The sequence below is a fragment of the Sminthopsis crassicaudata genome, chromosome 6, assembly GCF_048593235.1.
Source record: "Sminthopsis crassicaudata isolate SCR6 chromosome 6, ASM4859323v1, whole genome shotgun sequence".
Lineage (NCBI taxonomy): Eukaryota > Metazoa > Chordata > Mammalia > Dasyuromorphia > Dasyuridae > Sminthopsis > Sminthopsis crassicaudata.
The window spans coordinates 256,218,671-256,241,954 of NC_133622.1; the positions used below are offsets into that span (position 1 = coordinate 256,218,671).

The 23,284-nt window shown below is 63.6% G+C and overlaps 1 protein-coding gene across 1 annotated transcript; it reads right to left on the reverse strand.

The window, feature by feature from the left end:
- Positions 1-14: 14 nt before the first annotated feature.
- Positions 15-22,405, reverse strand: CD81 (CD81 molecule). The gene is made up of 8 exons (XM_074274830.1): positions 22,123-22,405; positions 7,308-7,422; positions 4,870-4,967; positions 4,170-4,244; positions 3,251-3,355; positions 2,949-3,050; positions 1,847-1,933; positions 15-1,686 (listed from the first exon to the last, which is right to left on the reverse strand). Exons 1-8 carry the CDS (start codon positions 22,186-22,188, stop codon positions 1,624-1,626), a joined length of 711 nt encoding a protein of 236 aa, XP_074130931.1. The 5' UTR covers positions 22,189-22,405; the 3' UTR covers positions 15-1,623.
- Between the last annotated feature and the right edge of the window lie 879 nt (positions 22,406-23,284).

The window sequence follows — 23,284 nt, forward strand, 5'->3', positions numbered from 1 at the left end:
AAGCAGCAGGCAGCTCACCAGAGTGCTTGTTTTATTGGATACATGGATCGAGGAGTCACATGGGGGGTGGACAGGCAGACAGACAACAGCAGGGGCAAAGGAGGTGGGGGACCCTCGGGCCATGCTGTCCCCCCTCCCCCAGGCAAAGTCGGAGAGGGCGGGGTGGGCTGGGGATCACTCAAGGCCCCTCCTTTCCAGGGTCCATCCCAGGCCCCTCCTCCTCCTCCCCCAGCGGTCCTGGCCAGGGACTCGTGTCCCAGGCACAGACTGCAGGGGTCAGAAGCTACAGGCCTCCCCCACCTTCCTGGCCTGGGCGGGGCAGCTGGGCCAGGGGCCACCCCCGCCCTGCCCTGCCTGGGATGGCGGACACTTGGGGCGCTGGGAGCCACAGCCGGGCGAGGGGCAAAGGGGAGGCAAGGGCCAGGGGAGACAGGCGAGGACAAGCAGTACTTGGGTCAGTGTGAAGCGCACGCGGGTAGGAGGGGGGAGGAGAAAGGCAGAATCTGGGCCCAGCGGGCTCTGGGGAGAGGGAGGGCTGAGCTGGTGGGCATCTCCTCCTTCCTGTCTCCGCCCCCCCTTGGGTGGTGGTCCAGGAGCCCGGGCAAGAAGGGATCTGTCTCCGGGCATCAGCGATGGCGCCCGCCAGACGTGCTGGGGCCCGGGGCCCAGGCTCCAGCCCTGGGCGGGCAGTCAAGGCGAGGAGGGATCAGAGGCCTTCCCCCGAGCCCAGCACCTCTGACCCCTCCCAGCCGGCCACCCACAGAACAGGCGCTGGGGAAGGCCTGGCTGCTGCCCCTGGGCCAGATGCGCGGGCCCAGAACATACCGAGTACATACAACATCTATGTAAACATATATACATGCATGCCCAGGGCGGCACCGAAGAGACACTGAGGGCCCCTGCCCCTCCCCCCCACGGACATTCTGGGCAGTTTTCCTTTAAGGCTTTCTAGGACTCCATCCCCTGCTGCACCCCCCCCCCCAACCCGGGCCACCCCAAGCAGGGCACCCCAGGCAGGCCCCGGGTCTGGTAAAGTGCTCGGGGTGGTCCGGGCCTGGGGCCGCACGTGGTCTTGCAGCTGCCCCCCCTGCCAGCCCCCTCCCAAAGCAGAGCCCAGAGGGAGGGCTGGCAGGGGCCGGGGCTGCCCGGCCCCAGGGGCTCCCGCCGGGCACGGCTTCCAGCGGCCACAGCCGGCCACTCTGGGCCCACCTGGCGCAGCCTGGTTACGGTGCCCGGCCGGTGGGACACCCAGGGCCAGGAAGGGTGAGAGGTCAGAAACACTGCTCCAACAGTAGGTGGGGACAAAATAATGCAGATGGGTTAAAAAAAAGAAAAGGTCACAGCTGCCAGGCCGCTGGGCCTGCCCTCCTCCCAGAGGCCCCGGCTCCGCCTAACTCGCCTGCAGCCGGCCTGGAAAGGGACCTGTCACCTCTATTCCCCCCCCAGCCCAGCCCCCCCAAAGTAAAAATGCTAGTAAGTACTATAGGGTAATATCAGAAACATCTCTATACATAATTCCCTCGATTTCCTTCAGCGCTCTTCTGGTCACTCGGTATCAGTCTGGGGGCGCCCCCTCCTCTCTTGCCTGCCCGCCCCTCCCAGCAGCCCCGGAGGCGCGGCCCCTCAGTACACGGAGCTGTTCCGAATGCCGCAACACAGGACCATGCTGAGGATCATCTCGAAAATCTGCAAGGGGAGGGGGCGCATTAGAGGGGGCCCGGACCCATAGTGGCCACGCCCTCCTCAGCCCCTCCAGCGCAGTCCCCAGAAATGCCCTCCGCCCTGGGAGGCAGGCCGGGCCAGGCCCGCTCCAAACGCAGCCCGGAGCCGGAGCCCCGGCACTCACCATGATGACGGCCACCACGATGGCGGCGATGCCGATCAGGTACAGCTTCCCCGAGAAGAGCTCGTCAATCTTCTGGTGACAGTTGGCCTGCAGGAGAGCAGAGGGCACCCTGGTCACAAGAGACGAGGGAGGGGACGGGCCGAGGGGACTGGGCGAGGGGACGGGAGGAGGGGACGGATCGAGGGGACGGGACGAGGGGACGGGAGGAGGGGACGGATTGAGGGGGACGGGAGGAGGGGACGGATCAAGGGGACGGATCGAGGGGACGGGAGGAGGGGACGGGAGGAGGGGACAGATTGAGGGGACGGGACGAGGGGACGGGAGGAGGGGGACGGGAGGAGGGGACGGATTGAGGGGACGGGAGGAGGGGACGGATCAAGTGGACGGGACGAGGGGACGGGAGGAGGGGACTGGGCGAGGGGACGGGAGGAGGGGACGGATCGAGGGGACGGGACGAGGGGACGGGAGGAGGGGACGGATTGAGGGGACGGGAGGAGGGGACGGATCAAGGGGACGGATCGAGGGGACGGGAGGAGGGGACAGATTGAGGGGACGGGACGAGGGGACGGGAGGAGGGGACGGGAGGAGGGGACGGATTGAGGGGACGGGAGGAGGGACGGATCAAGTGGACGGGATGAGGGGACGGGAGGAGGGGACGGATCGAGGGGACGGGACGAGGGGACGGGAGGAGGGGCCGGATCGAGGGGACGGGACGAGGGGACGGGAGGAGGGAGCCAGGCCGAGGGGACTGGGCGAGGGGATGGGAGGAGGGGACAGGAGGAGGGGACGGATTGAGGGGATGGGAGGAGGGGACAGGAGAAGGGGACAGATCGAGGGGATGGGACGAGGGAGCCAGGCCGAGGGGACTGGGCCCAGCCTGTGGGAGCCAGAAGCTGCAAACAGGAGGCTTTACCCCAGACCCAGAAAGAGCAGTGCAGAGACCCAGATGGGTGCACCCACAGGGGAAGAGAGCTAGTGAGAGGAAGGGGCTCCTGGGCAGAAGAGGGGGCGCAACCCACACGGAGATCCCAGGTACAGATCCCGCTGGGCAGTGAGCCTGGCCGCCCCGCCCCCGGCAGGATCCCCACCTGCCTGACCTCACCTTGAAGGGGACGGTGAAGACGTTGCTCCCGCTGGGGCAGAGGTCACTGTTGGAGGCTGCTGTGATTAAGGAGGTGAAGGAGTCGGAGCCGCAGCAGCCCAGCTGGAAGAGAGGACGGAAGTGGCCCCTGAGTCCTTGGCCGGGCCAGCAGAAGCCCCGCCCCCCCCACGGGCACCGCGGCTTGCCATCCTCTCCAACACTCTCCCTCCTCCCTATCCTGCCCCCTCCCCCTCCCCTGGGATTGCCCCTTTATCCCTTCCCCATCCCCTCCCGTGCCCCCCTCCACGCCTCCCCAGCCTCACCGTCTCATGGAAGGACTTCACCACGGTCTTGGCGTTGCCCGAGTTGCTCTCCATCACGGCCTTCTGCAGCGCCTGGTCGTAGAACTGCTTCACGTCCTTGGCGATCTGTGGAGACGGGAGAGCGGTGGGAACCGACGGGGGTCCTTGGCAGCCGGGCAGGGCCGTGGGGCCAGGGCAGACACCCACAGAGGTGGGAAGCTCGACCTCGGGCTGTCGCCAGGCCAATAAAGTGACCGTGCTCACAACCTCGCCTCCGGCTTCGTGAATGAGGGGACCAGAGGCCCCATGGCCAAGGCCACACAGCTCCAACTGGCAGGCTGTAGCCAATGGGACGGGTGGGGGTGGGGAACGGGGCTCCCAGGGGGGCGGGCACCCTATTTCAGGAGCCCCCAACAATGACAGGCCAATTGGCACATGTGTCCTCTCCTGCGCCCCGTCCTGTGGGCTCCCGATGCCCCACAGCCGCCCAGCCTCGGTGCACCCGAGCCCAGCGAGGGACGGGCTCATTGGGAGGGCCGAGGACTCCAAAAACTTCTGGAGGATGGAGGGTTTCCAGCTGAGCCCTGTCCCAGCACCCACCCTGCCCCGAAGGGGCTCGTGCCCTGGGATGGCCCCAGGCCCTGGGTGGGGCAAGGGGGGAGAAACAAGAGATCTGCTGGGCCCCTTCCCCAAAGTCCTCCCCCGACCCCAGGCGCCCTCTGGGGCAGGCCGGCGCCCTCTGCCCGGAGCCCACCAGGGGATTCCCTCGTTGCTGCCGGACTAATTGTCCTCAGGGGCTGCCCAGGATGGCCCTGATACCCTCACGGGCTTGGCAGCTGGCGCTGAGCCACGGCCTTCTCCCAGAGGGGGCCTCGCCTGCCCAGCCTCGGCCCGCCCCTTCACCTGAACCCTGGGCCCTGGGGCCCGAGCCCCAGCTTACCTTATCCCGGTTGACGAAGCCCCAGATGCCAGCAGCCACCTCACAGGCAAACAGAATCACCAGGCAGGTGAAAAACTGTCCAAAGGAGGAGGGAGGGGTCCTATGAGCCCTGGCTGGGCAGGGGCAGGAGGAAAGGGGGGGAGGTGGCAGGGGTCGGGCTCCCCAAGCTGCCTAGTGACTGTCCCTTCCCAAGTTGGGGGGCTGGTTCCCCTTGGCACTGATTGACCCCTGGGGTCAGCGCTGCCGTTCTGCCCCCTCACAGCCATCTGGCGGCCAGTCTGACAGGAGAATTCGGGTTCAGACACCCCCGAGGCAGGGGCTTATAATGAAGCCCTGGAGGCTGATGAGTGGTGGGGCCCCTCACAGCCCATCCCCCCTTCCTGCCCACACCAGGCTCACTCTCCCAGAACCTCCCGGCTGACCCCAATGGTGAGCGGGTTCCACCAAGGTCTGCCGAGGGCCGGGGGCACCCCACGTCTTCTCAGGTCCGGCTGTCCTCCTCTGGGGGTCTTCCTTAGGCGGCGCCCACACCTGCCTGTCTGCTCCCGCCAGGCAGGGCCCAACCACACCCCAGGGGCCCGGCCCCGGACAGTCCTAGGAACACCCAGGGACGGGAAGCGGGTTCTGGGCCTCCTCAGGGGGTGGGCAGGGTTCATGCAGGGAGGCGGGCGTTCCTCCGGAGAAGGCGGTGGCCCCTTACCGTGCCCAGCAAGCACTGGGACTCCTGGATGGCTCCGTAGCAGCCGAGGAAGCCCACGAACATCATCACGGCGCCCACGGCGATCAGGATGTAGATGCCTGGCGGGGAGTGGACGGGCAGAGATGTGAGCTGGACCTCCCGGCCCCCCCGGCCCCCCCGACTTCCAAACCCTCTGCAATATGAAGGGCCAGGGGCTCTCCGGGAGGGGTCACACGAGGGGCCGGGGACTGCCAGAGACAGAAGGGTGCGGCTGGGAGGGTCGGCCCTGCTGCCGCCCCAAAGGCCCCGGGGCAGGATGCTGGGGAGCCTGCTCCGAGGGGGTCTCGGCCACGATCTCAATCGGCCTCTTTGGCCCGTGGTCCCCCTCGGGACTCGAAGCCACGCTCTGCGGGGTGTGTGCCGGGCACTGCAGGCTGGCCCTCCCAGGCAGGACTCGGCGCCCGCCGACCTATCTTGTCCACTGGTGGGCTGTGCCCAGTTTGCTCTCAGACTTGATGGGCAACGGTGAAGGGGGGGGCCCCCCACTGGGGAAGCTCCTTCCAAGACCCCTCAGTACAGAGGAAACGCACCAGGCCGGACCAAAGGCAGCGGGCACTGCCCACCCCCCACCCCCCGCCTCCCTCGGTCTCTCTTTTAAAAATAACTGTGTAATGGAACGAGCTGGCGAGCCTCTGGTTGCCATGACAATGCCCCAAAATCACAGCACTGAACTCTCCCAGGGTGCCCAGATGCTCGCTGGGGGGAGGAGGCAGGAGGCCCCAGAGACTGGGGGGGGAAGGGCCTGCACCCCCCCCCCCAGGGTTCAGTCTGCATCAGGGGCAAGAGGGACCCAAAATAGCCCATCCGGCCCCACCACACTTCCTGTTCCCAGTGCGACTGAGAGCACAGCATCGGCCAAAAGGGGGGCAGTCCCCTGCCCCTCCTCCCGCAGCTTCCTCATCTGGCCCCTGACAAGGCTGGACCAGCCCTGCGGAAAGGGGGGCCTCAGACATAGCCCTCCCTCCCCCCAAGAGAGAAGGGCTGGCAGGATCAGCGGGGGAGGGGGGACCAAGTGGGGAAACTGAGGCCAGGAGAGCTTTCAAGGTGGTTACAGGGAACGGAGGTGGGGGTGGAGCGGGAAGGGGTCAGAGGAACTCCACAGGGAAGTCAGAGGGGGCAGAGCTGCAGCAAGGGCTAAAAGGTGGGGGGCGCAGACCATGCTCGGGGGCCACGGGCTCTCCCACTGGAAGCTGGGGGATATGGGGGAGCATAACAAGAACAGAGGCAGGGCGGGCCACCGGAGAATCCAGAGAAGGTGGACAGAGCTGAGAGACAGAGATGGAGAGACAGAAACAGAGAACAAGAAGAGACAGAGGCAGAGACAATGAGAAAGAAAGAGACCGAGAGCTAGAGACAGAGATACAGAGCTGGAAGCAGACAGAGACCCGCAGACAAAGATGGAGACAGATACAATCAGAGACAGAGGCAGACGAAGGTGTGGAGTCAGGCTGACCCGCATTCAGATCCTGCCTCAGATATCCGCTGCAGGACTGCGGCCAACTCACTTCCCTGTGCCTCAGTTTCCTCCTCTGGTCCGGGCCGGGGGTCCCCTGAGAAAAAGACAGGGGGGCCCCGCCGCTCTTCCCCCAGAGCCAGGGGCTCTCCCCCGAAAGCTCTCCTGGCACAACGCAGCCCTTATCCTTTTGCACACGCCCCGGCCAGGCCCGCTCCTCAGGACGGCTTCCGCTGCCCTCGGGTGGCTGGGGGACCCAGCGCTGGGGCTGATGGAAGGGAGGGCTCCGAGCCCCGCGGCCCCCCGCCTCTCCAGGGCACGGCCGGCCCAGTCCACCTGCTGCAGTCGGGGGGGCGGGCCACCCCAACTCCCTGGCGGCCACCTTCTGCCGAACCACAGCCGTGAGGAGAAAGTGGGGGCTCCTCGAGGACAAAAAGCCCAGGGGACCCCCCAGGGAGGACGGTGCGTGGGTTGCTCTAAGGTCACATGGCCAACGAGCACTAGGATTGGGCGCTCCCAGAGAAAGGGCAGGGTCATCAGGGAAGCTCCCCCGCTGCACCCCCCAGGCTGAGCATGCGGGGAGCCAGAACAAGGACTGACCAGAGGGGCTCTGCCCCCCGGCAGCCGCTCTGCCCGCCCCCCCCCCCCACGGCCGCTCTCCTAGAGCAGCCAAGAAGCCAAATAAGGCACTGGAAGAGGGGAGGCCACGGAGGCCCCGCGGCTGCTGGAAGACGTGACTCAGGCCCGGCTCCTCCCTCGGGGCCCGGCCCAGCTGCCTCCTTCCCTCTCGGGCAGGGGCTGAGCTGGCTCCAAGGGGCTCCTGAAGGGACCCAGCTGCCAGGCCGGGGGGCCCACAAACCCTCCATCACACAGATGGGAAAACCGAGGCCCGCCAGTGGCGCACAGAGGCAGATGGGCCTCCCCGCCCCCACAGGACCCCACTTACCCACATAGAAGGTGCTGGGGGCCGGCTTGTCATCGAGATTCAGGTGCAGGATGCTGGTGGTCTGGGAGTCATGGCGGAGCCAGAGGGCCACGCCGAGGATGACGCCCCCGGCCAGCTGTGGGATGGAGAGAAGCCACAAGTGATTCCGGGGAAGGGGGCCCTGCCCCAGCCCCCGGGGGTGCCCCCATGAGGAGCGGCTGTCCCCGGGAGGGCCGCGACCCTCGGCCAGGGCCCATTCACGAGATGGCTGCGGTCTCCTGACCCCCCGGGATTGGGCCTGTGGCGCAGACTTTGGATCTGGAGGCCGGCCAATGGAGGGGGCACCCTGCAGGACGGGCCACCGAGAGTGCCCCTAAAAGAATGGCTTCGGGGGGGGTCAACGGGCTCAGCCCTGGATGGGCACCTGGACCGGGGGCTCATGGGACAGAGGCACGTGGAGGAGTATCGGACGCCAGAGGAAGAGCGAGGGGCGGAGGCCCACACCGGCCGTCAGAACGGATCTTGGACCCGCACCGGCCTGGCCCAAGCCTCTCTGGGACCCTGGGGAGGAGCAGGGGACTAGCTAATCACTGCTGTGACTACCTCCCCAGCAACGGACCCCGGGGGCCACTCCGAGGCCGGTGCTCCCTGGGGAACACTCACACACTCTTGTACACACACGTCACACTCACACGTCACAGACAAGCTTGAGACTCCCCTCCCCCCCCCCCACCCGTCTTCTGCCTCAGCCCAAACCAAGCCCTGCTGAGACCTGGGCCCGCCGTCTCCCCCCCCAGTTCCCCCTTTTTATCTTCCATCTCCCTCTGGCCGGGCTCCTTCCCTTTGACTGACAGACATGGCTGGCTCCCACTGGCCTCCCAGACCCCTCCCTCTACTCTGCCATGACCATTGTCCTACTACACCTTTCTGGTTCCCCACCACAGGAACCCCCACTGCAAGGACCCCACACCAGAGGGGCCCCCGCTGCAAGGACCCCACACCAGAGGGGCCCCTTCTGATGCTTCTTAACCCCTTGCGTAGCTTCCAACCCCATCATTCAACCAAACTCCTCTCCAAAGTGACCAGTTTTCTCACTCTCGTGCTCCTCACCCTCTCGGGTCCCCCTCTGCTCCTCCCTCTCCAGCCACTGACTCCTTTGCTGGACCCTCCTCCCTCTGACCCTAAGGGTCTCCTGCCCATCCCCTCCTGGGCAAGCAGTGGGCGGCTGGACAAGCCGATCTCCCCCCGCGGCCCCTGGCTCGACCCTCGGCCGCCCCAGGAGGACGGCCCGCCCTCCCCTCGTCGGCCCAAGAGCCGCCCAGGTTTCCCGGGACTCCGCACGTTACAGTTACAACCCCAACAGTTACAGTTACTAAGCTTCTTCCCCCTAAGCAGGGCTGATGGGCTACTCCAAGGTCGTGTCGCAGAACACTCGCCATTTATCAGAGCAATTACAGCCACGAGATCTGAGCTGTGCTTGGCAGGGCCAGAGCCTCCTCGCTGGCCCTGGCCCCCCTCCTGCTGGTCCTTCCCCCCTCCCGCTGGTCCTGCCCCCCTCCCGCTGGCCCTTCCCCCCCTCCCGCTGGTCCTGCCCCCCTCCCGCTGGTCCTGCCCCCCTCCCGCTGGCCCTTCCCCCCCTCCCGCTGGTCCTGCCCCCCTCCCGCTGGCCCTTCCCCCCCTCCCGCTGGTCCTGCCCCCCCTCCCGCTGGTCCTGCCCCCCTCCCGCTGGCCCTTCCCCCCCTCCCGCTGGTCCTGCCCCCCTCCCACTGGCCCTGGCCCCCTCCCTCCATGTCTCTGTAGCCCCAGGACTTGCCCAGGCCTGGCACACAGTAGGAGCTTAGTCAGGGCTTAGTAACTGACTAAATTGTTTTTGCTTTTTCCTTCTTTGCTATTACATTCCCAATTTTTTGCTCGTATTCCATAAAGTGTCCGTTGGTCATCTGACTGATACACTTCGAAATGGACATGTTTTATCAGATTGGCCCCGGGAGGGCATTAAGAAGCTCCTCCACGGCCAGGAAAGGGTCCTGTCGTGGGCCTGCACTCTCTGTGGGAGGATATTTAGGGCTCCATTCGACCTCTGATCTGAGATGGGATGATTCTGGGGTCTTGGAGGCCCTCAGGCCAAAGAGAATGGATCTTCTGGTGGCTGAACCTGTCCTGACAGGCCTCTCCGTCTCTGTCTGTTTCTGTCTGTCTCTCTGTATCTCTGTCTCTGTATCTGTCTCTAACCCTCTCCAGCCCCTCCAGCTCGGGATGCTTGGGGGCCTGGCAGCTCAGACAGAGGCCCTGAAGGTCCAGGAGGGCAGCCCCAGCCCTCCCACCTCCCGCCTCCCAGCCACGAGTAAACAGGCGGCCTTCCGGCGGGCCAGCTCCCTTTGGGAACCACCTGCCTTCTTTGTCGCCTGTTTTGTTTGGGGACAGGCCCCGCCCCCGAGTTCTCTAAGCTCCTGGTTCTCCCCAAGCAGAGCTGGGCCCTCGAGGGGCCTCCAGGGTTACCCCATGGCCTGGTCCCCATCCAGCCCGCTCGCCCCTCACGGAGCCAAAGTTCTGCTTTTTCTTCTGAGTACGTCTGAGCTCCAGTGCTCCCCAAATCCCAGCCCCCCAAGAAAACTAAAGGGGGAAGGAGGCCTGAACGTGCTCCCCACACACCGGGGGACAGGCACTCTCTTCCAAGGGAGCGGCCCCCTTTATCATGTCTTCCCTCACAAGGTCCCAAAGCCAGAGCCAGGAGCAGAGAACGGACCCAAAGCCAGATAAGGATCCCCATTTTCCAGAGGAAGAAGCTGAGGAGCTCAGATGGAGAGTGATCCTCCGGGCAGGCAGGTTCTGACCAGAGAGAAGTGCCAGGTGGGAGCCCAGAAGGGAAACCTCAGCAAGTGAGTTCAAGGGGCCGGGACCGGGGCGGGAGCGCAGGTAGAGGCCTCCAGGGCCCAAGGGCCGGCCTGTCCTCGTGAAGGATCAAAGGGCCCTTAGTGCAGGGAGGCAGGCCACCTCAGCTGCGGGAGCCAAGCGGAGTCAACGGCCTTGGCCAGCATCAGCCTCTCTCTGGGCCAGGAGCCGGCCTGGCAGAGCAGCAGCGCAAGGCTTGGCCCCAAGGGGGCGCTGGGCCCGGGCCAGGGCTGATGGACCCAGCTCAGCTGCCCACAGAAGGCGCACTCCCCAGGGACAGAGCTGACAGCGGGAGCCCAGGCTGGACAGGTGCTGGGCACTGAGGGCGGCATCCATTCATGGGCACCGCGGGCACATGGGGGGCTGTGAGGGCAAGGCTGAGCTCAGGCCTCTGGCAGGAGTCAGAGAGACAGAGAAAAGCAGAGCAGAGATGGAGGCAGTGGGTGGGTGTGTGTGTGAGATTGTGTGTATGTTAATTTATGATTTGTGTGATTGTGTGTATGTGTGTGTGATTGTGAGTATGTGAATTCATGATTTGTGTGATTGTGTGTATGTGTGTGTGGTTGTATGTGAATTCATGATTTGTGTGATTGTATGTGTGACTATATTTGAATTCATGATTTGTGTGATTGTGTGTATGTGTGTGTGGTTGTGAGTATGTGAATTCATGATTTGTGTGATTGTGTGTATGTGTGTGTGATTGTACGTGAATTCATGATTTGTGTGATTGTGTGTGTTGTGGGTGTGAGTGACTGTGAATGTTTGTGATTGTGTGTTTTATGTGTGTGATTGTGAGTATGTGAATTCATGATTTGTGTGATTGTGTGTGTGTGTGGTTGTATGTGAATTCATGATTTGTGTGATTGTATGTGTGTGTGACTATATTTGAATTCATGATTTGTGTGATTGTATGTATGTGTGTGTGATTGTGAGTATGTGAATTCATGATTTGTGTGATTGTGTGTATGTGTTTGTGATTGTACGTGAATTCATGATTTGTGTGGTTGTGGGTGTTGTGGGTGAGTGACTGTGAATGTGATTGTGTGAGTGTTTTATGTGTGTGATTGTGAGTATGTGAATTCATAATTTGTGTGATTGTGTGTATGTGTGTGATTGTGAGTATGTGAATTCATGATTTGTGTGATTGTGTGTATGTGTGTGATTGTATGTGAATTCATGATTTGTGTGATTGTGTGTTGTGGGTGTGAGTGACTGTGAATGTTTGTGATTGTGTGAGTGTTTTATGTGTGTGACTGTGAGTATGTGAATTCATGATTTGTGTGATTGTGTGTGTGTGACTATATTTGAATTCATGATTTGTGTGATTGTGTTATGTGTGTGTGATTGTGAGTATGTGAATTCATGATTTGTGTGATTGTGTGTGTTGTGGGTGTGAGTGACTGTGATTGTGTGAGTGTTTTATGTGTGTGTGCACTCGCATGTGACTCTGGGACCCCCCCCCCCACAGGAGGCCTTTCTTTCCGAGGCTCAGGAGTCCCCATTCCTCCTGCCCAGGAGCTTCTCCTTCGCTTCTGGGGTGACAAATGGGTGCTTTTGGTTTCTGTTACCAGGATTACATTGGAGAAATGAAACAAACCTGAGAGCCAAAAGCTGTGGACATAAGGGAGGGTGGAGGCTCTGGGCAGGGAGGCAGGAGGCCTGGAGGCCGGGACTTGAAAAGAACCTTTTGTTCCCTGCCCCACCCCCCCTTACCTTCCTGTCCCAGAATGGAGGCTCCTTGGGGGCAAGGAGAGGATCTGTAAGGAGGGGGAAGACTAATCACCCAATTAATGAGAAATGGGGGAGGGGCGCCCAGACACCTGTTCAGGCTGAGATGTAAAAGGGGCAAGGGCTGAATCTCCCATTTTCCAAATGGGAAGACTGAGTAACCCAGAGAGGGAAAGTCTGTGAGAAGCCGAGGCTCCGACTCGGGGCACAGCCCCAGGAAGCCAGGGAACCGCGGGCTTTGGCTCTTAGACTCTGGCCCCAGGCTCCCAGTGGCCACTTGGGCATCTCTTGATCTCTCTGACCTTAGTTTGCTCATCTCTAAAATGAGCGCTACCCTGCAGAGGCTGCTGTGGGGCTCCAGACCGGAAGCGCCCCCTCCGGGGGCGGGGAAGCAGAGGAGGCTTCCTGGGGCCGGGGAAAGCAGAGGGAGGAGGAAGAAGCCCTTCCTGCGGGGGCCGGGGAGGGCCAAGGAGGGCCAAGGAGGGGAGAGCTGGGCCGGCCCCGTCAGCCAAGAACGGCCCACACATTTGAGGTTATTTTCCCATACATATTTCTTTATGAATCGTGTTGGGAGAAAAAAAAAATCAGAACAAAAGGAAAAACGGGGGTGGGAGGCTGAAGAAAAGCAGAAAAAAGGAGGGAACCTCCAGCAAATCCGGAGGACTTCCTGCTTTTTCTGGATCCGATTGGAGTTTTCTATCTAAAGCTTATTGGGATTGCGGGCGATGGCTTGTGCAGTTAAATATAATAAACACCTTTTTCCAAATGCAAGAGCCTTCTTAGCTGCCCCCTCCCTGCCAGAAACAGGGACAGGGCACTGGGCCCCTGGGGGCGGTTGCTGACCCCCGCTCCTGTGGGCAGTCTGGGGGGCTGGGAAATTCTCCAAAAGGGAGGTGTTGGCAATGAGGAGAAACATCAGGAGCTGTCCCAGGAGACGAATGTGGCCACACAGGGAGCTCCCCAGCCTCTTGTAGAGAAGGGACCCAAAGAACCAGGAGCACAGAACGGACCCAAAGCCAGAGCCAGGAGCAGAAAACGGACCCAAAGAACCAGGAGCACAGAAGGGACCCAAAGCCAGAGCCAGGAGCAGAAAACGGACCCAAAGAACCAGGAGCACAGAAGGGACCCAAAGCCAGAGCCAGGAGCAGAAAACGGACCCAAAGAACCAGGAGCACAGAAGGGACCCAAAGCCAGAGCCAGGAGCAGAAAACGGACCCAAAGAACCAGGAGCACAGAACGGACCCAAAGCCAGAGCCAGGAGCAGAAAACGGACCCAAAGAACCAGGAGCACAGAAGGGACCCAAAGCCAGAGCCAGGAGCAGAAAACGGACCCAAAGAACCAGGAGCACAGAAGGGACCCAAAGCCAGAGCCAGGAGCAGAAAACGGACCCAAAGAACCAGGAGCACAGAACGGACCCAAAGCCAGAGCCAGGAGCAGAAAACGGACCCAAAGAACCAGGAGCACAGAACGGACCCAAAGCCAGAGCCAGGAGCAGAAAACGGACCCAAAGAACCAGGAGCACAGAAGGGACCCAAAGCCAGAGCCAGGAGCAGAAAACGGACCCAAAGAACCAGGAGCACAGAACGGACCCAAAGCCAGAGCCAGGAGCAGAAAACGGACCCAAAGAACCAGGAGCACAGAAGGGACCCAAAGCCAGAGCCAGGAGCAGAGAAGGGATGTCCCCGGTCAGCCATGGCCCCAGGCCCCGGCAGCTAGCAGACCCTCCCTTAGAGTCCTTCCTAGATTATCTCAACATTCCACAAGGGAGCCAGGGGGGGGGATGGGCTCCTCATGGGGGCCCCAGAGCAGTGGTGGGAACTCTGGGGAGTGGGGTGGGGAAGGGCACAGTCTGGGTATGGAACAGCCCCACCAAGCAGGCAACCCTCCAGGGGTCCCTCCTCCCATGTCCGGCCTAAGGCCTGAGAGGAAGTCGGGGAGGGCTCGGCTCTGCTTGAGGGAAGTTTCCCTCAAGTTCCCGAGGCTGGGGGGGGGGGAGGCAAGGAGCCCCACAGCTGGTCTGAACAGGACACAGAAGAGGGGAAGTGGGGGGAGGGGCTCTGCAGGGTCTGGAGTGGAGGGCCCGGAGGGGAGTGGGCCAGGAAGATCTCTGCAGGGCCAGGCACCCAGCCAGGCCCTGGGGTGGCAAAGCTGGCCGGGTCCCGGTCCCTAGAGCCCACCCTCAATCCCCCAGGGCCCCCGAGGAAGGCTGAAGCTTAAGAATAATTGCTCCCCACCCCCTGCCGGGGCCCAGGAGTTCTATTAGAGCTAGGAATCGGGGCTAGTTGAAGCCTCCAGAACACACAATAAGCTGCTCCAGGTCCCCCTTCCTAACGATGGACTCGGGAAGACAAATAGAGAAGGGCCTGATTGGCAGGGAGGGCCACAGGAGAGCCCCCAGGCCACCTCTGGGCAGCCAGAGCCTACCAGGGTGGGGGGTGGGCACAGATGGGGCAACCTTCTCTGAAGGAAGGACAACCCCAAGGATTTGGAGGGTGGGGACGGCCTCAAGGTCCAGTCCTTGGGCATGGGGGAGGGGGGTCTTTGAGTTCACACCACCCAGAGCCGGCTGTGGGGGCGGTACCTCAGAGAACAGAAGCCTCAAGGAGGCGGAGCATGGGAGGAGACCCCAGCCCCCAGGAGCAAGGACCGCCCAAGTGGAAGGGAGGAGCTGCCATCTCCCTTGGGCTCCCCCCTCCCCGCGGCACTTGGGAGCCCAGAGCCAGGGCCCAGCCACCAGCCAATGACCGACCAATCACCCAAGGGGCAGCGGGAAGGGCGGGAGGGCCCGGCGTGCCTGCTCTGTGACTCTGGGCTTCAGACTCCCTGGGAACCTGTTCTCCATTCAAAGGAACATGGCGCATCCCACCAGGAGCTCCAGCTCCTACCGAGCCTCCCTCCTCCCGGACTGGAAGCCCCCGGAGGGCAGGCAGAGCCTGGGGGAATCTAAACTGGGTCCTCCCTAGCCCCCAGAAGACTTCTGAGCTCAGTGGGGGGGGGGCCCACCTGGTGCTGCAAGGTGGGGGGACATGAGGACCCTGGGGGGGCTGGCAGGCCACAGGCTGCCTGGGCCCATTTGTACACTGTATGGTACCAGGGAGCTCCGAATGAGTGGGGACAAATCCTGCATCAAAGTCACCCGGTGTCCCGGAAAAGCTGGGCCCTTCAGCGCCGAGGCCCTACTATGTGTGGAGGAGACAAGGAAGCCCAGAAAAGGCCTGGGAGCTGAAAGCATAGGTAAAGAGATTCCCTGACCAGGCCTAGCACCATCCAGGGCTCCTCGGCCTGGCCTCCTCTCTGGGCCTCAGTTTCCCCAAATGTTAAACAAAAGGTCCCCCAGGATGCTCTTGGGGACAATGGAGGTGAGGGAGACAAATCCAGATCTCCTTGGAAGGCAGAACTCAAATAGCAACGCGGCAATGCCAGGGCCTCCCGGGGCGCCCCAAGGCTCCCTGACAGGCCCTTCCTGCTTCACATTCTCACCAGCACCTCAGGAAAAAGCCTGCTGGACACTCTCCTCCTCTCTGCAGGTGCCCGGAGGCCAGGTAAGCGGCCACCAGAAGAGAGACCGGGGACACAAAAGGAAGGCAGCTGCTGGAGCCGAGCCCTGGGCCCAAGGAGCCCCGGCCCAAGGAATCTCCCCAAGGAGTCCCAGCCCAAGGAGCCCCGGGCCCAAGGAGTCTCCCCAAGGAGTCCCGGCCCAAGGAGCCCTGGGCCCAAGGAGTCCTACACCCAAGGAGCCCTGGGCCCAAGGAATCTCCCCAAGGAGTCCCGGCCCAAGGAGTCTCCCCAAGGAGTCCGGCCCAAGGAGCCCTGGGCCCAAGGAGTCCTACACCCAAGGAGCCCTGGGCCCAAGGAGTCCTACACCCAAGGAGTCCCGGCCCAAGGAGCCCTGGGCCCAAGGAGTCCCGGCCCAAGGAGTCCCGGCCCAAGGAGCCCTGGGCCCAAGGAGTCCTACACCCAAGGAGTCCCAGCCCAAGGAGCCCCGGGCCCAAGGAGTCCCGGCCCAAGGAGCCCTGGGCCCAAGGAGTCCTACACCCAAGGAGTCCCAGCCCAAGGAGCCCCGGGCCCAAGGAGTCCTACACCCAAGGAGTCCCAGCCCAAGGAGCCCCGGGCCCAAGGAGTCCTACACCCAAGGAGTCCCAGCCCAAGGAGCCCCGGGCCCAAGGAGTCCTACACCCAAGGAGTCCCGGCCCAAGGAGTCCCAGCCCAAGGAGTCCTACACCCAAGGAGTCCCAGCCCAAGGAGCCCCGGGCCCAAGGAGTCCTACACCCAAGGAGTCCCAGCCCAAGGAGCCCCGGGCCCAAGGAGTCCCGGCCCAAGGAGCCCTGGGCCCAAGGAGTCCTACACCCAAGGAGTCCCGGCCCAAGGAGTCCCAGCCCAAGGAGTCCTACACCCAAGGAGTCCCGGCCCAAGGAGCCCTGGGCCCAAGGAGTCCTACACCCAAGGAGTCCCGGCCCAAGGAGTCCCACACCCAAGGAGCCCCGGCCCAAGGAGCCCTGGGCCCAAGGAGTCCTACACCCAAGGAGTCCCGGCCCAAGGAGTCCCAGCCCAAGGAGCCCTGGGCCCAAGGAGTCCTACACCCAAGGAGTCCCGGCCCAAGGAGTCCCACACCCAAGGAGCCCTGGCCCAAGGAGCCCCGGGCCCAAGGAGTCCTACACCCAAGGAGTCTCCCCAAGGAGTCCTGGCCCAATGAGCCCCAGCCCAGGCCCAATCCAATGGAGTGAGACTCAATGCAGAGTCTGGCTTCTGGGCTCAAGCAATCAATTTCCCCAGGGTATATTTCAAAGCAGGGTGGGGTGGGCGTGGCTGGGCAGCAGTTTGGGTGCAAGATGGCCATGGAGGTCAGTGTGGTGATGGGGCTCTGTTTCTGGGCCCCAGCCAGCCTCCCATCCTGGCTCGGCCTAGGTGAGGGGGCTCAGCCCTACGGGCCCCAGCTCGTGAAGGCCCCTCAAGGACCCAGAGTGTCCCAAAAGGGTGGGGAAGGGATGGAGGGCGTTCCTCTCAGCTTCAAGCACTGAGGCCCTCAAGATTGGGAAGCCACACATTTTAAATGTCCTGGGCTTCGGCCGTGGCTTTCATTGGGGGCCGATCTTCCTCCATCACCCGAGTCAGGGAGGGGCCCTAGGCATTTCTCACCTCTGCTGGATCCAACAAGGGAGGGATGGGGGCAGCCTGGGCCAGGGGCAAGGGGACCCCCTCCTGAGCTGGGAGCAGCAGCATCCTGCCCTTCTGGAGCTCTGGGACCTCCGAGGGCATCCGGCCAGCTGACTCATGCTACAGATGAGGCAGGTCCAGGAAAGGGACAGGCCCAAGGTCCTGTAGGAGCTGATCACAAGCTCTGGGCCTCCAAATCCTATGTTCTCCCCTCCCCCAGGGGCTCAGCCAGCTTCCTCTCAAAGGTAGGGGTGGGGGAGGGCGCTGGGAGCATGTGTCATCCTCCCATTTGCACAGACACAGGGGTCCCGGCCGTGAGGCCGCAGAGGCCACACCAGGTACGGGGGCGGAGGGGCACATCACACCCGGAGGCCCCAGTGTCCCTGCCGGGAGATCCGGAAGAGGTGAATGGTTTCAGATCTCACTGGGAGTCCTGCCAAGGGCCACTGTCCCCCCCCACGGGGCACAGCATCTCCCCTGGGGCCCAGCAGGTGACAAGCTGTGCTGGAGGCCTGTCTGCTCCCCAAACCCCACATCCACAGCAGTTCTGCTCTCACTTCCTCCAGGAAGCTTTTCCAGACTGACCACCCCAGACACCCCCATCTGCCCTGCCTGCCCCCACGGGGGTCGTCTTGCTCAGGTGGGGCCCGGGTGCCCCTACCAGGGATGAGGCAAGGCCCGAATGAAGGGAGGGGGCTCTTCTACCTTCTCCATTTTGCAGGCTGTCCCATGAATCTGGAAGACACCACTAATCCCCAGCCTCCCCTGCCCTCAACACGGGGCCCAGAGAGAGGGATTCTGGGCCAGCCACAGCACCACGGGCCCAAGAACTCAGCTTAGGGCTCGGCCCTGATGCCGGCCAGAGACATGGGGAGCCCTGCCCCCCTCCATGCTGAGAGCACCTCCGCAGGCAGTCCCTCACCCTTGGAAGGCCGGTGATGAGCCATCTCCCCAGAACAGCAGCTGGGGGAGGACCGTCGGCCCTCTGGCCTACAGACACCCCCCCCCCCCTCAGTATCAGGAGCTTTGGCGCTAAAAAAAGAGGACACCAAGGGTGTGAAGGCAGACGGGCCCAGCTCACTGGCCTTCCATGTTCAGAGAAGAAACAACGCAGTCCCCCACAAAACTGGGGGAGACCCAAAAAGTGTTGGCCGGGGCTGGGCAGGAGGAAAGCCCCACGAACTTTCTGTCCGGCCCGCCCTGGCCAGACAGCCCAGGAAGAACCGGGCTAAGGAGGCCGGAAATCCCCCACTTGGCCCCTGGGGTGCAGGCCAGGGAGGGCCTTTCCCCAGCCTCAGCCAGGAGGGGGCCGGTCCGGGGGCTGCTGGGGGCCAGATCCCAGCCCTCGTGCCATCTGACTAACCACCGTCCCGGGGATCGGGCAGGCGGCCTCGACCTGGACCACTGCCACCAACAGACGGATCCTTCCTGGGCCAAAGGAAGCCTACTGGGGAGGGCTCGGCAGCTCACGCCGGGGGCAACATCGGGAAACCGATCCCAGGCTCCGGAAACCAATTCCAGCAGGCCTTTCAGCAAGAGGCCCACTCCAAGCGAGGGCCCGCAGAAGGCTGGGGTGGGGGGACCCAGAGACGAGTCGGGAGGTGGCCACCCCTGACCCCGGCTGTGTGACCCTGGCTAAATGCCATCCCTCTCTGGGCGGCAGCGACTGGATGAGCCCTAGCTGGAGGCACGGCCTCTCCCCAGGGCTGACCCGGGGCCGGCCCCCCGCCTCCGCCCCACCTTCCTGAGCAAGAAGGTGCCAACGGAGAGGAGGTGGCAAGCTTGCACTCGAAAGTGGGCCTGTTTATCTGTCTGGCCACCTGGCCTTTCCGAGGGCGCTGGCCCAACCATCATGGCCGCCGGCCCGGGAGCCCCTGCCTCCGCTGCGGCTCTCCTGCCCCTCCAAGCCATGGAGTTCCAAGGGACAGAAATAAGCAGCTAGCGGTTCGGGGTTCGGGGTCCGGCACATCCCCTCTGCTGGCTTCTCCCCTGGGGGTCCACCGGCCCCAGACGGGAAAACGAAGGCTCCCCGCGTCCGTACCAGTGAGCGTGGGCCGAAAGGTGGACGGCGCAAAGTCAGCTCTGGCCCGCGCCTGATGCTCGGTGTCGCCAACAGAACGTCCCCGGCTAAGAGAGGCCCTGAGACCCAGAGCGGACTATGTCTCCCGTCCCCTGCTCTTAGGGGCCACCGAGATGCCCGCAGGCCACAAGCTGTGCCAGGGTTGGCTGGCTCTGTGCCCCCGGCCCTCCCCCATGGGGCTTCCTGGGCCCTGAAGCTCCAACAACTTGGCAGAGACACAGCCAAGCAAGTGGGCCCCGGGAGGGACTTGCTTCTCGGTGCCCTTACAAAGAAACCTGAAAACATCGGAGTCGTCCTGCTAACTGTTATAGCCACTGCATTCATAGGCGACGTACTACCCTGAGGCCCCCCTTGGGGCCCAGAAGGGTCTCCTTCCCCAAGCTGGGCCCTCCCTAGGAGGCGAGCAAAGTGGGGTTCACACCCCATGTGGCCGTTAGAAGAGGGAAGTGACTCGGGATCACAGACTGAGAGGAAGAGAACTCCGATTATCTCACATGTGGGGAGCCGAGACCAGAGAGGCGGGCAGACTTCCCACACCTGCCTCGGGCCGCGCCACGGTCACAGCTGGCACCAGACTCCAGCCCCCCCCTGCGCCAGCCACAGGCGGGCCGGCCCGGCTCCTTCCTGCCCGGGCCCCGGCTGCCAGACGAGGGCTCCGCTGTTTGCCCGCCCCGGGCGGCTGGCAGGGAAGCTGTCCGAGGGATGGCTGGGCATCAGTGTCCAGCAGCAGGGCTGAGCCCCTGGCCACAGAGGGACTTCCCGTCCCGGCTCCCTCCCGCTCCCGCCAAGCCTGCCCCACTCGGCTCAGCCCCAGCTACCCAGACGCCCTCCTTGGAGGGGCACAAAGGGGTGGGACGGCAGTGTTCCCGGGACATGAGGCAGGGCAGTCCCACCTCCTTTTGCTCCCTGCCTGCCCCCAAGTTAAGCCACAGAACCTGAGAATGACAGGAAACCCAAACCAAACACCCCGCCCCCTCCAAGCCACAGGAAAACAAAACAAGGAGGAGACAAAGCCTGAGGGGCCCCAGCAGGTAACCCCCGCCCCAGGGGAGCAAGCAGAGGAGCAGCCCCCAGGGGGCTGGGCAGAGCAGGGCTCAGCAACACCTAGTGGGAGGGGGCACAGGAGGGCACAGCTCCAGAGAGGAAGGGGCACAGGAGGGCACAGCCCCAGAGAGGAAGGGGCACAGGAGGGCACAGCCCCAGAGAGGAAGGGGCACAGGAGGGCACAGCCCCAGAGAGGAAGGGGCACAGGAGGGCAAGCCCCAGAGAGGAAGGGGCACAGGAAGGCACAGCCACTGAGGGGAAGAGGGCACAGCCCCTGAATTGGAGAGGGCATTGCAGGGCACGTGGAGGCCTGGATTCAAATCCTCCAGAGACCGGGCTTCAGGACAGTGTGCTCACTAGTAAAAAGTAAGGGGGGCTCTTTCCCTCCCCAGGAACTAAGAGCAGGCAGGTCGCGGGCTCTGGGACCTCGGGGAGGCCAGAATGTTGAGCCAGCCGCCTTTGGTGTAAGCCCTTGATATGTGGGGGCAACCACTCCCCCCCACACACACACTCAGCCCAGGCTCCTCCCAGGCCCTTCAACCTTGGAGAGAAATGGGAAGATTACCCAGAACCAGGCGGCCTCCAGGGCCAGGAGCTGGCAGGCAGGGCAGGAGGGCAGGGCCCCACGTGCCCGGGACGGGCACACAGACTTGTTTGCTTACCCTTAGAAGGCAGCTGGAACCCAGAGGGGGCTCTGGGGTTGCCCTGCCCCAGGAAATGCTCATGGGGAGGGGGGGGTCTTTCCTGTCTCAGGCCCCTTTCCCTCCTCCTTCATGGCTTTAGCAAACATCCCCCCAGTCCCTTCCTGCCAAACTCTAGTGCACGTGTACATGTGTGTGTGTGTGTATGTATGTGTGTGTGTGTGAGAGTGTGTATGTGTGTGTGTGTATGTGTGTGTGTGTGTATGTGTGAGAGTGTGTGTGTGTGTGTGTGTGTGTGAGTGCCCGGGGGTGAGCCCACAAGAGCAGCTGAAGAAGCCCAAGGAGTGCCCCCTCCCCTGACAGTGCCCAGGAGCTGTCCAGTGCGCCCCCCCAAAAAAAGGGCACAAGCCTGGTCCGGGATTCACAACTGTCCACTTCCTGCCCCCGGCCCCTGTGAGGACCTGGGGGGCCCCCATGGCGGGCTGGGCGGGCCCCAAGGGAAGTCTCCAGCAGCTCTGGGGAAGGGGAATGCAGGGGCCCCGGCCCCCTCCCCGCCTGCGGCCTCCCCGGGTCTCCAGGATGAGTAAGAAGCCCTCTGCCCGCTATCAGAGGGGGGCCCAAGTCCTCCTGCTCCCAGAGGCTACATGCGGGCCCCCCATCCCCCCTGCCCAGAGAGCTGAGCCTGGGGGGGCCCAGGACCCCCATCTGAACGCACCCCAAAGCTTCTGGCGCAGCAGGATCGGGAGGCTCCCAGCAACAGCTGCGTGGGATCTGGGAGCAGCGGGCTCCCGCCCCCGCGCTCCCCCCTCCCCCGCCCCCGGGCCTCAAGGCAGCCGTGCAGGCCTGGACAGAGGGACGGACGGAAGGACCGACGCTCACAGGTGGTTGGACAACTTCACCTCCCGGCCGCTGGGGACGCCCCGCCCTGGGGCTGAACTGGGCGGGGGGCGGCGGTGGAGGGGGGGCTTCCTGGGCAAACCACCCCCGCCCGAGGACGCCGCGGAAGCAGCTCCATTGTCTAAGCCCCCCCCATCCCCACATATGGGCCCCGCGCGCGCGCACGCACGCACACACACACACACACACAAACACACACTCACACTCAGCCGCAGACACACACTCACACTCACACACACTCACACTCAGCCGCAGACACACACTCACACTCGCGCACACGCACGCACTCTCACGTACGCCACGGCGGCCGCAGGGAGCGACCCTCCCCAAGGCCAAGGGCGGCCCCCGCCCCCGCCCTCCGATCGCCGCCCCCGCGGCCGGCCCGCGGCGCCCACTCACCCAGAAGACGAAATTGAAGACGAAGAGCAGGTATTTGATGCACTTGGTGCAGCCCTCCACCCCCATGGCGGCGGCGGCGGCGGCGGGGACGGGCCGGAGCGGACGAGCCGGGCGGGCTGGGCGCGGCCGGACGCGGGCGCGGGCTCGGGCTCAGGAGAGGCTGGGGGGCGCTCGGGGGGCGCGCTGGCTGCTCGGCCTCGCTGCCTCCCGCACTCCGCAGAAGCCGCCGCCGCGCTCGCTGAGCTCACCGCTCTGGCTCGCCCCTGCCCGACTCTCAGTGGCCACCCTCCTCCCCCGCCCCCGCCCCGCCCTCCCGGGACAGGCGCCGCCCCCGCCCCCTCCCCCGGCCCTCCGGCGCCCCTCCCCCTCGGCCTGCGGCTCGGCGTCCGGCCTGCGGGGCAGGGCCCGGGGGGAGGGCGGGCCGCGGGGCCCGGGCCGGACCGTGCCCTCCTTCCCCTTCCCCGCTCCGGTGTCCGGGCCGAGCTCCGGGCCAGGACCCGGAGACCGGAGCAGCCTCGCGCAGCGCTGTCCGGCCCGATCGGCCGCTGCCCGAGATAAGGCCGGAAACCCCGGCGGGTGCGCAATCACTGCGGCCCGTGGTGGGGCCGGGGGGATTACCCAGGCCCGGCTGCCCGCGGGCCCGGGGCAGGGGCCACCCCTGGGGGCCTTCTCGGGCCTAACCCTCCCTTAGGGGGGCAGCGGGAAAAGCCTAATGGCTTCTTGGGCCTGGCGCCCCTCCCCCAACTCTCTGCCTCTCAGTGTGTCTCTCCAAATCTCCATCTCCACACACACTCACACACTCACACATACACACACAATACACACATACACACACATACACTCACACATACATACACACTCACACACTCACACATACACACACAATACACACATACACACACTCACACATACACACACAATACACACATACACACACTCACACATACACACTCACACAATACACACTCACACAATACACACTCACACATACACACTCACACATACACACACACAATACACACATACACACATGCACACACATATACACACTCACACAATACACACTCACACACTCACACATACACACACATACATACACTCACACAAATATGCACACACTCACACACACACAATACACACACTCACACATACACATTCACAC

Bases quoted from the DNA above. Each gene is read 5' to 3' on its own strand.
- CD81 (XM_074274830.1), bottom strand. From the start codon at position 22,188: ATGGGGGTGGAGGGCTGCACCAAGTGCATCAAATACCTGCTCTTCGTC. The intron at 3,356-4,169 runs GTAAGCTGGGGC...CCGTCTCCACAG, and splicing joins GCTTCGTCAACCGGGATAAG to ATCGCCAAGGACGTGAAGCA. The intron at 1,934-2,948 runs GTGAGGTCAGGC...GCTCTCCTGCAG, and splicing joins TCTTCACCGTCCCCTTCAAG to GCCAACTGTCACCAGAAGAT.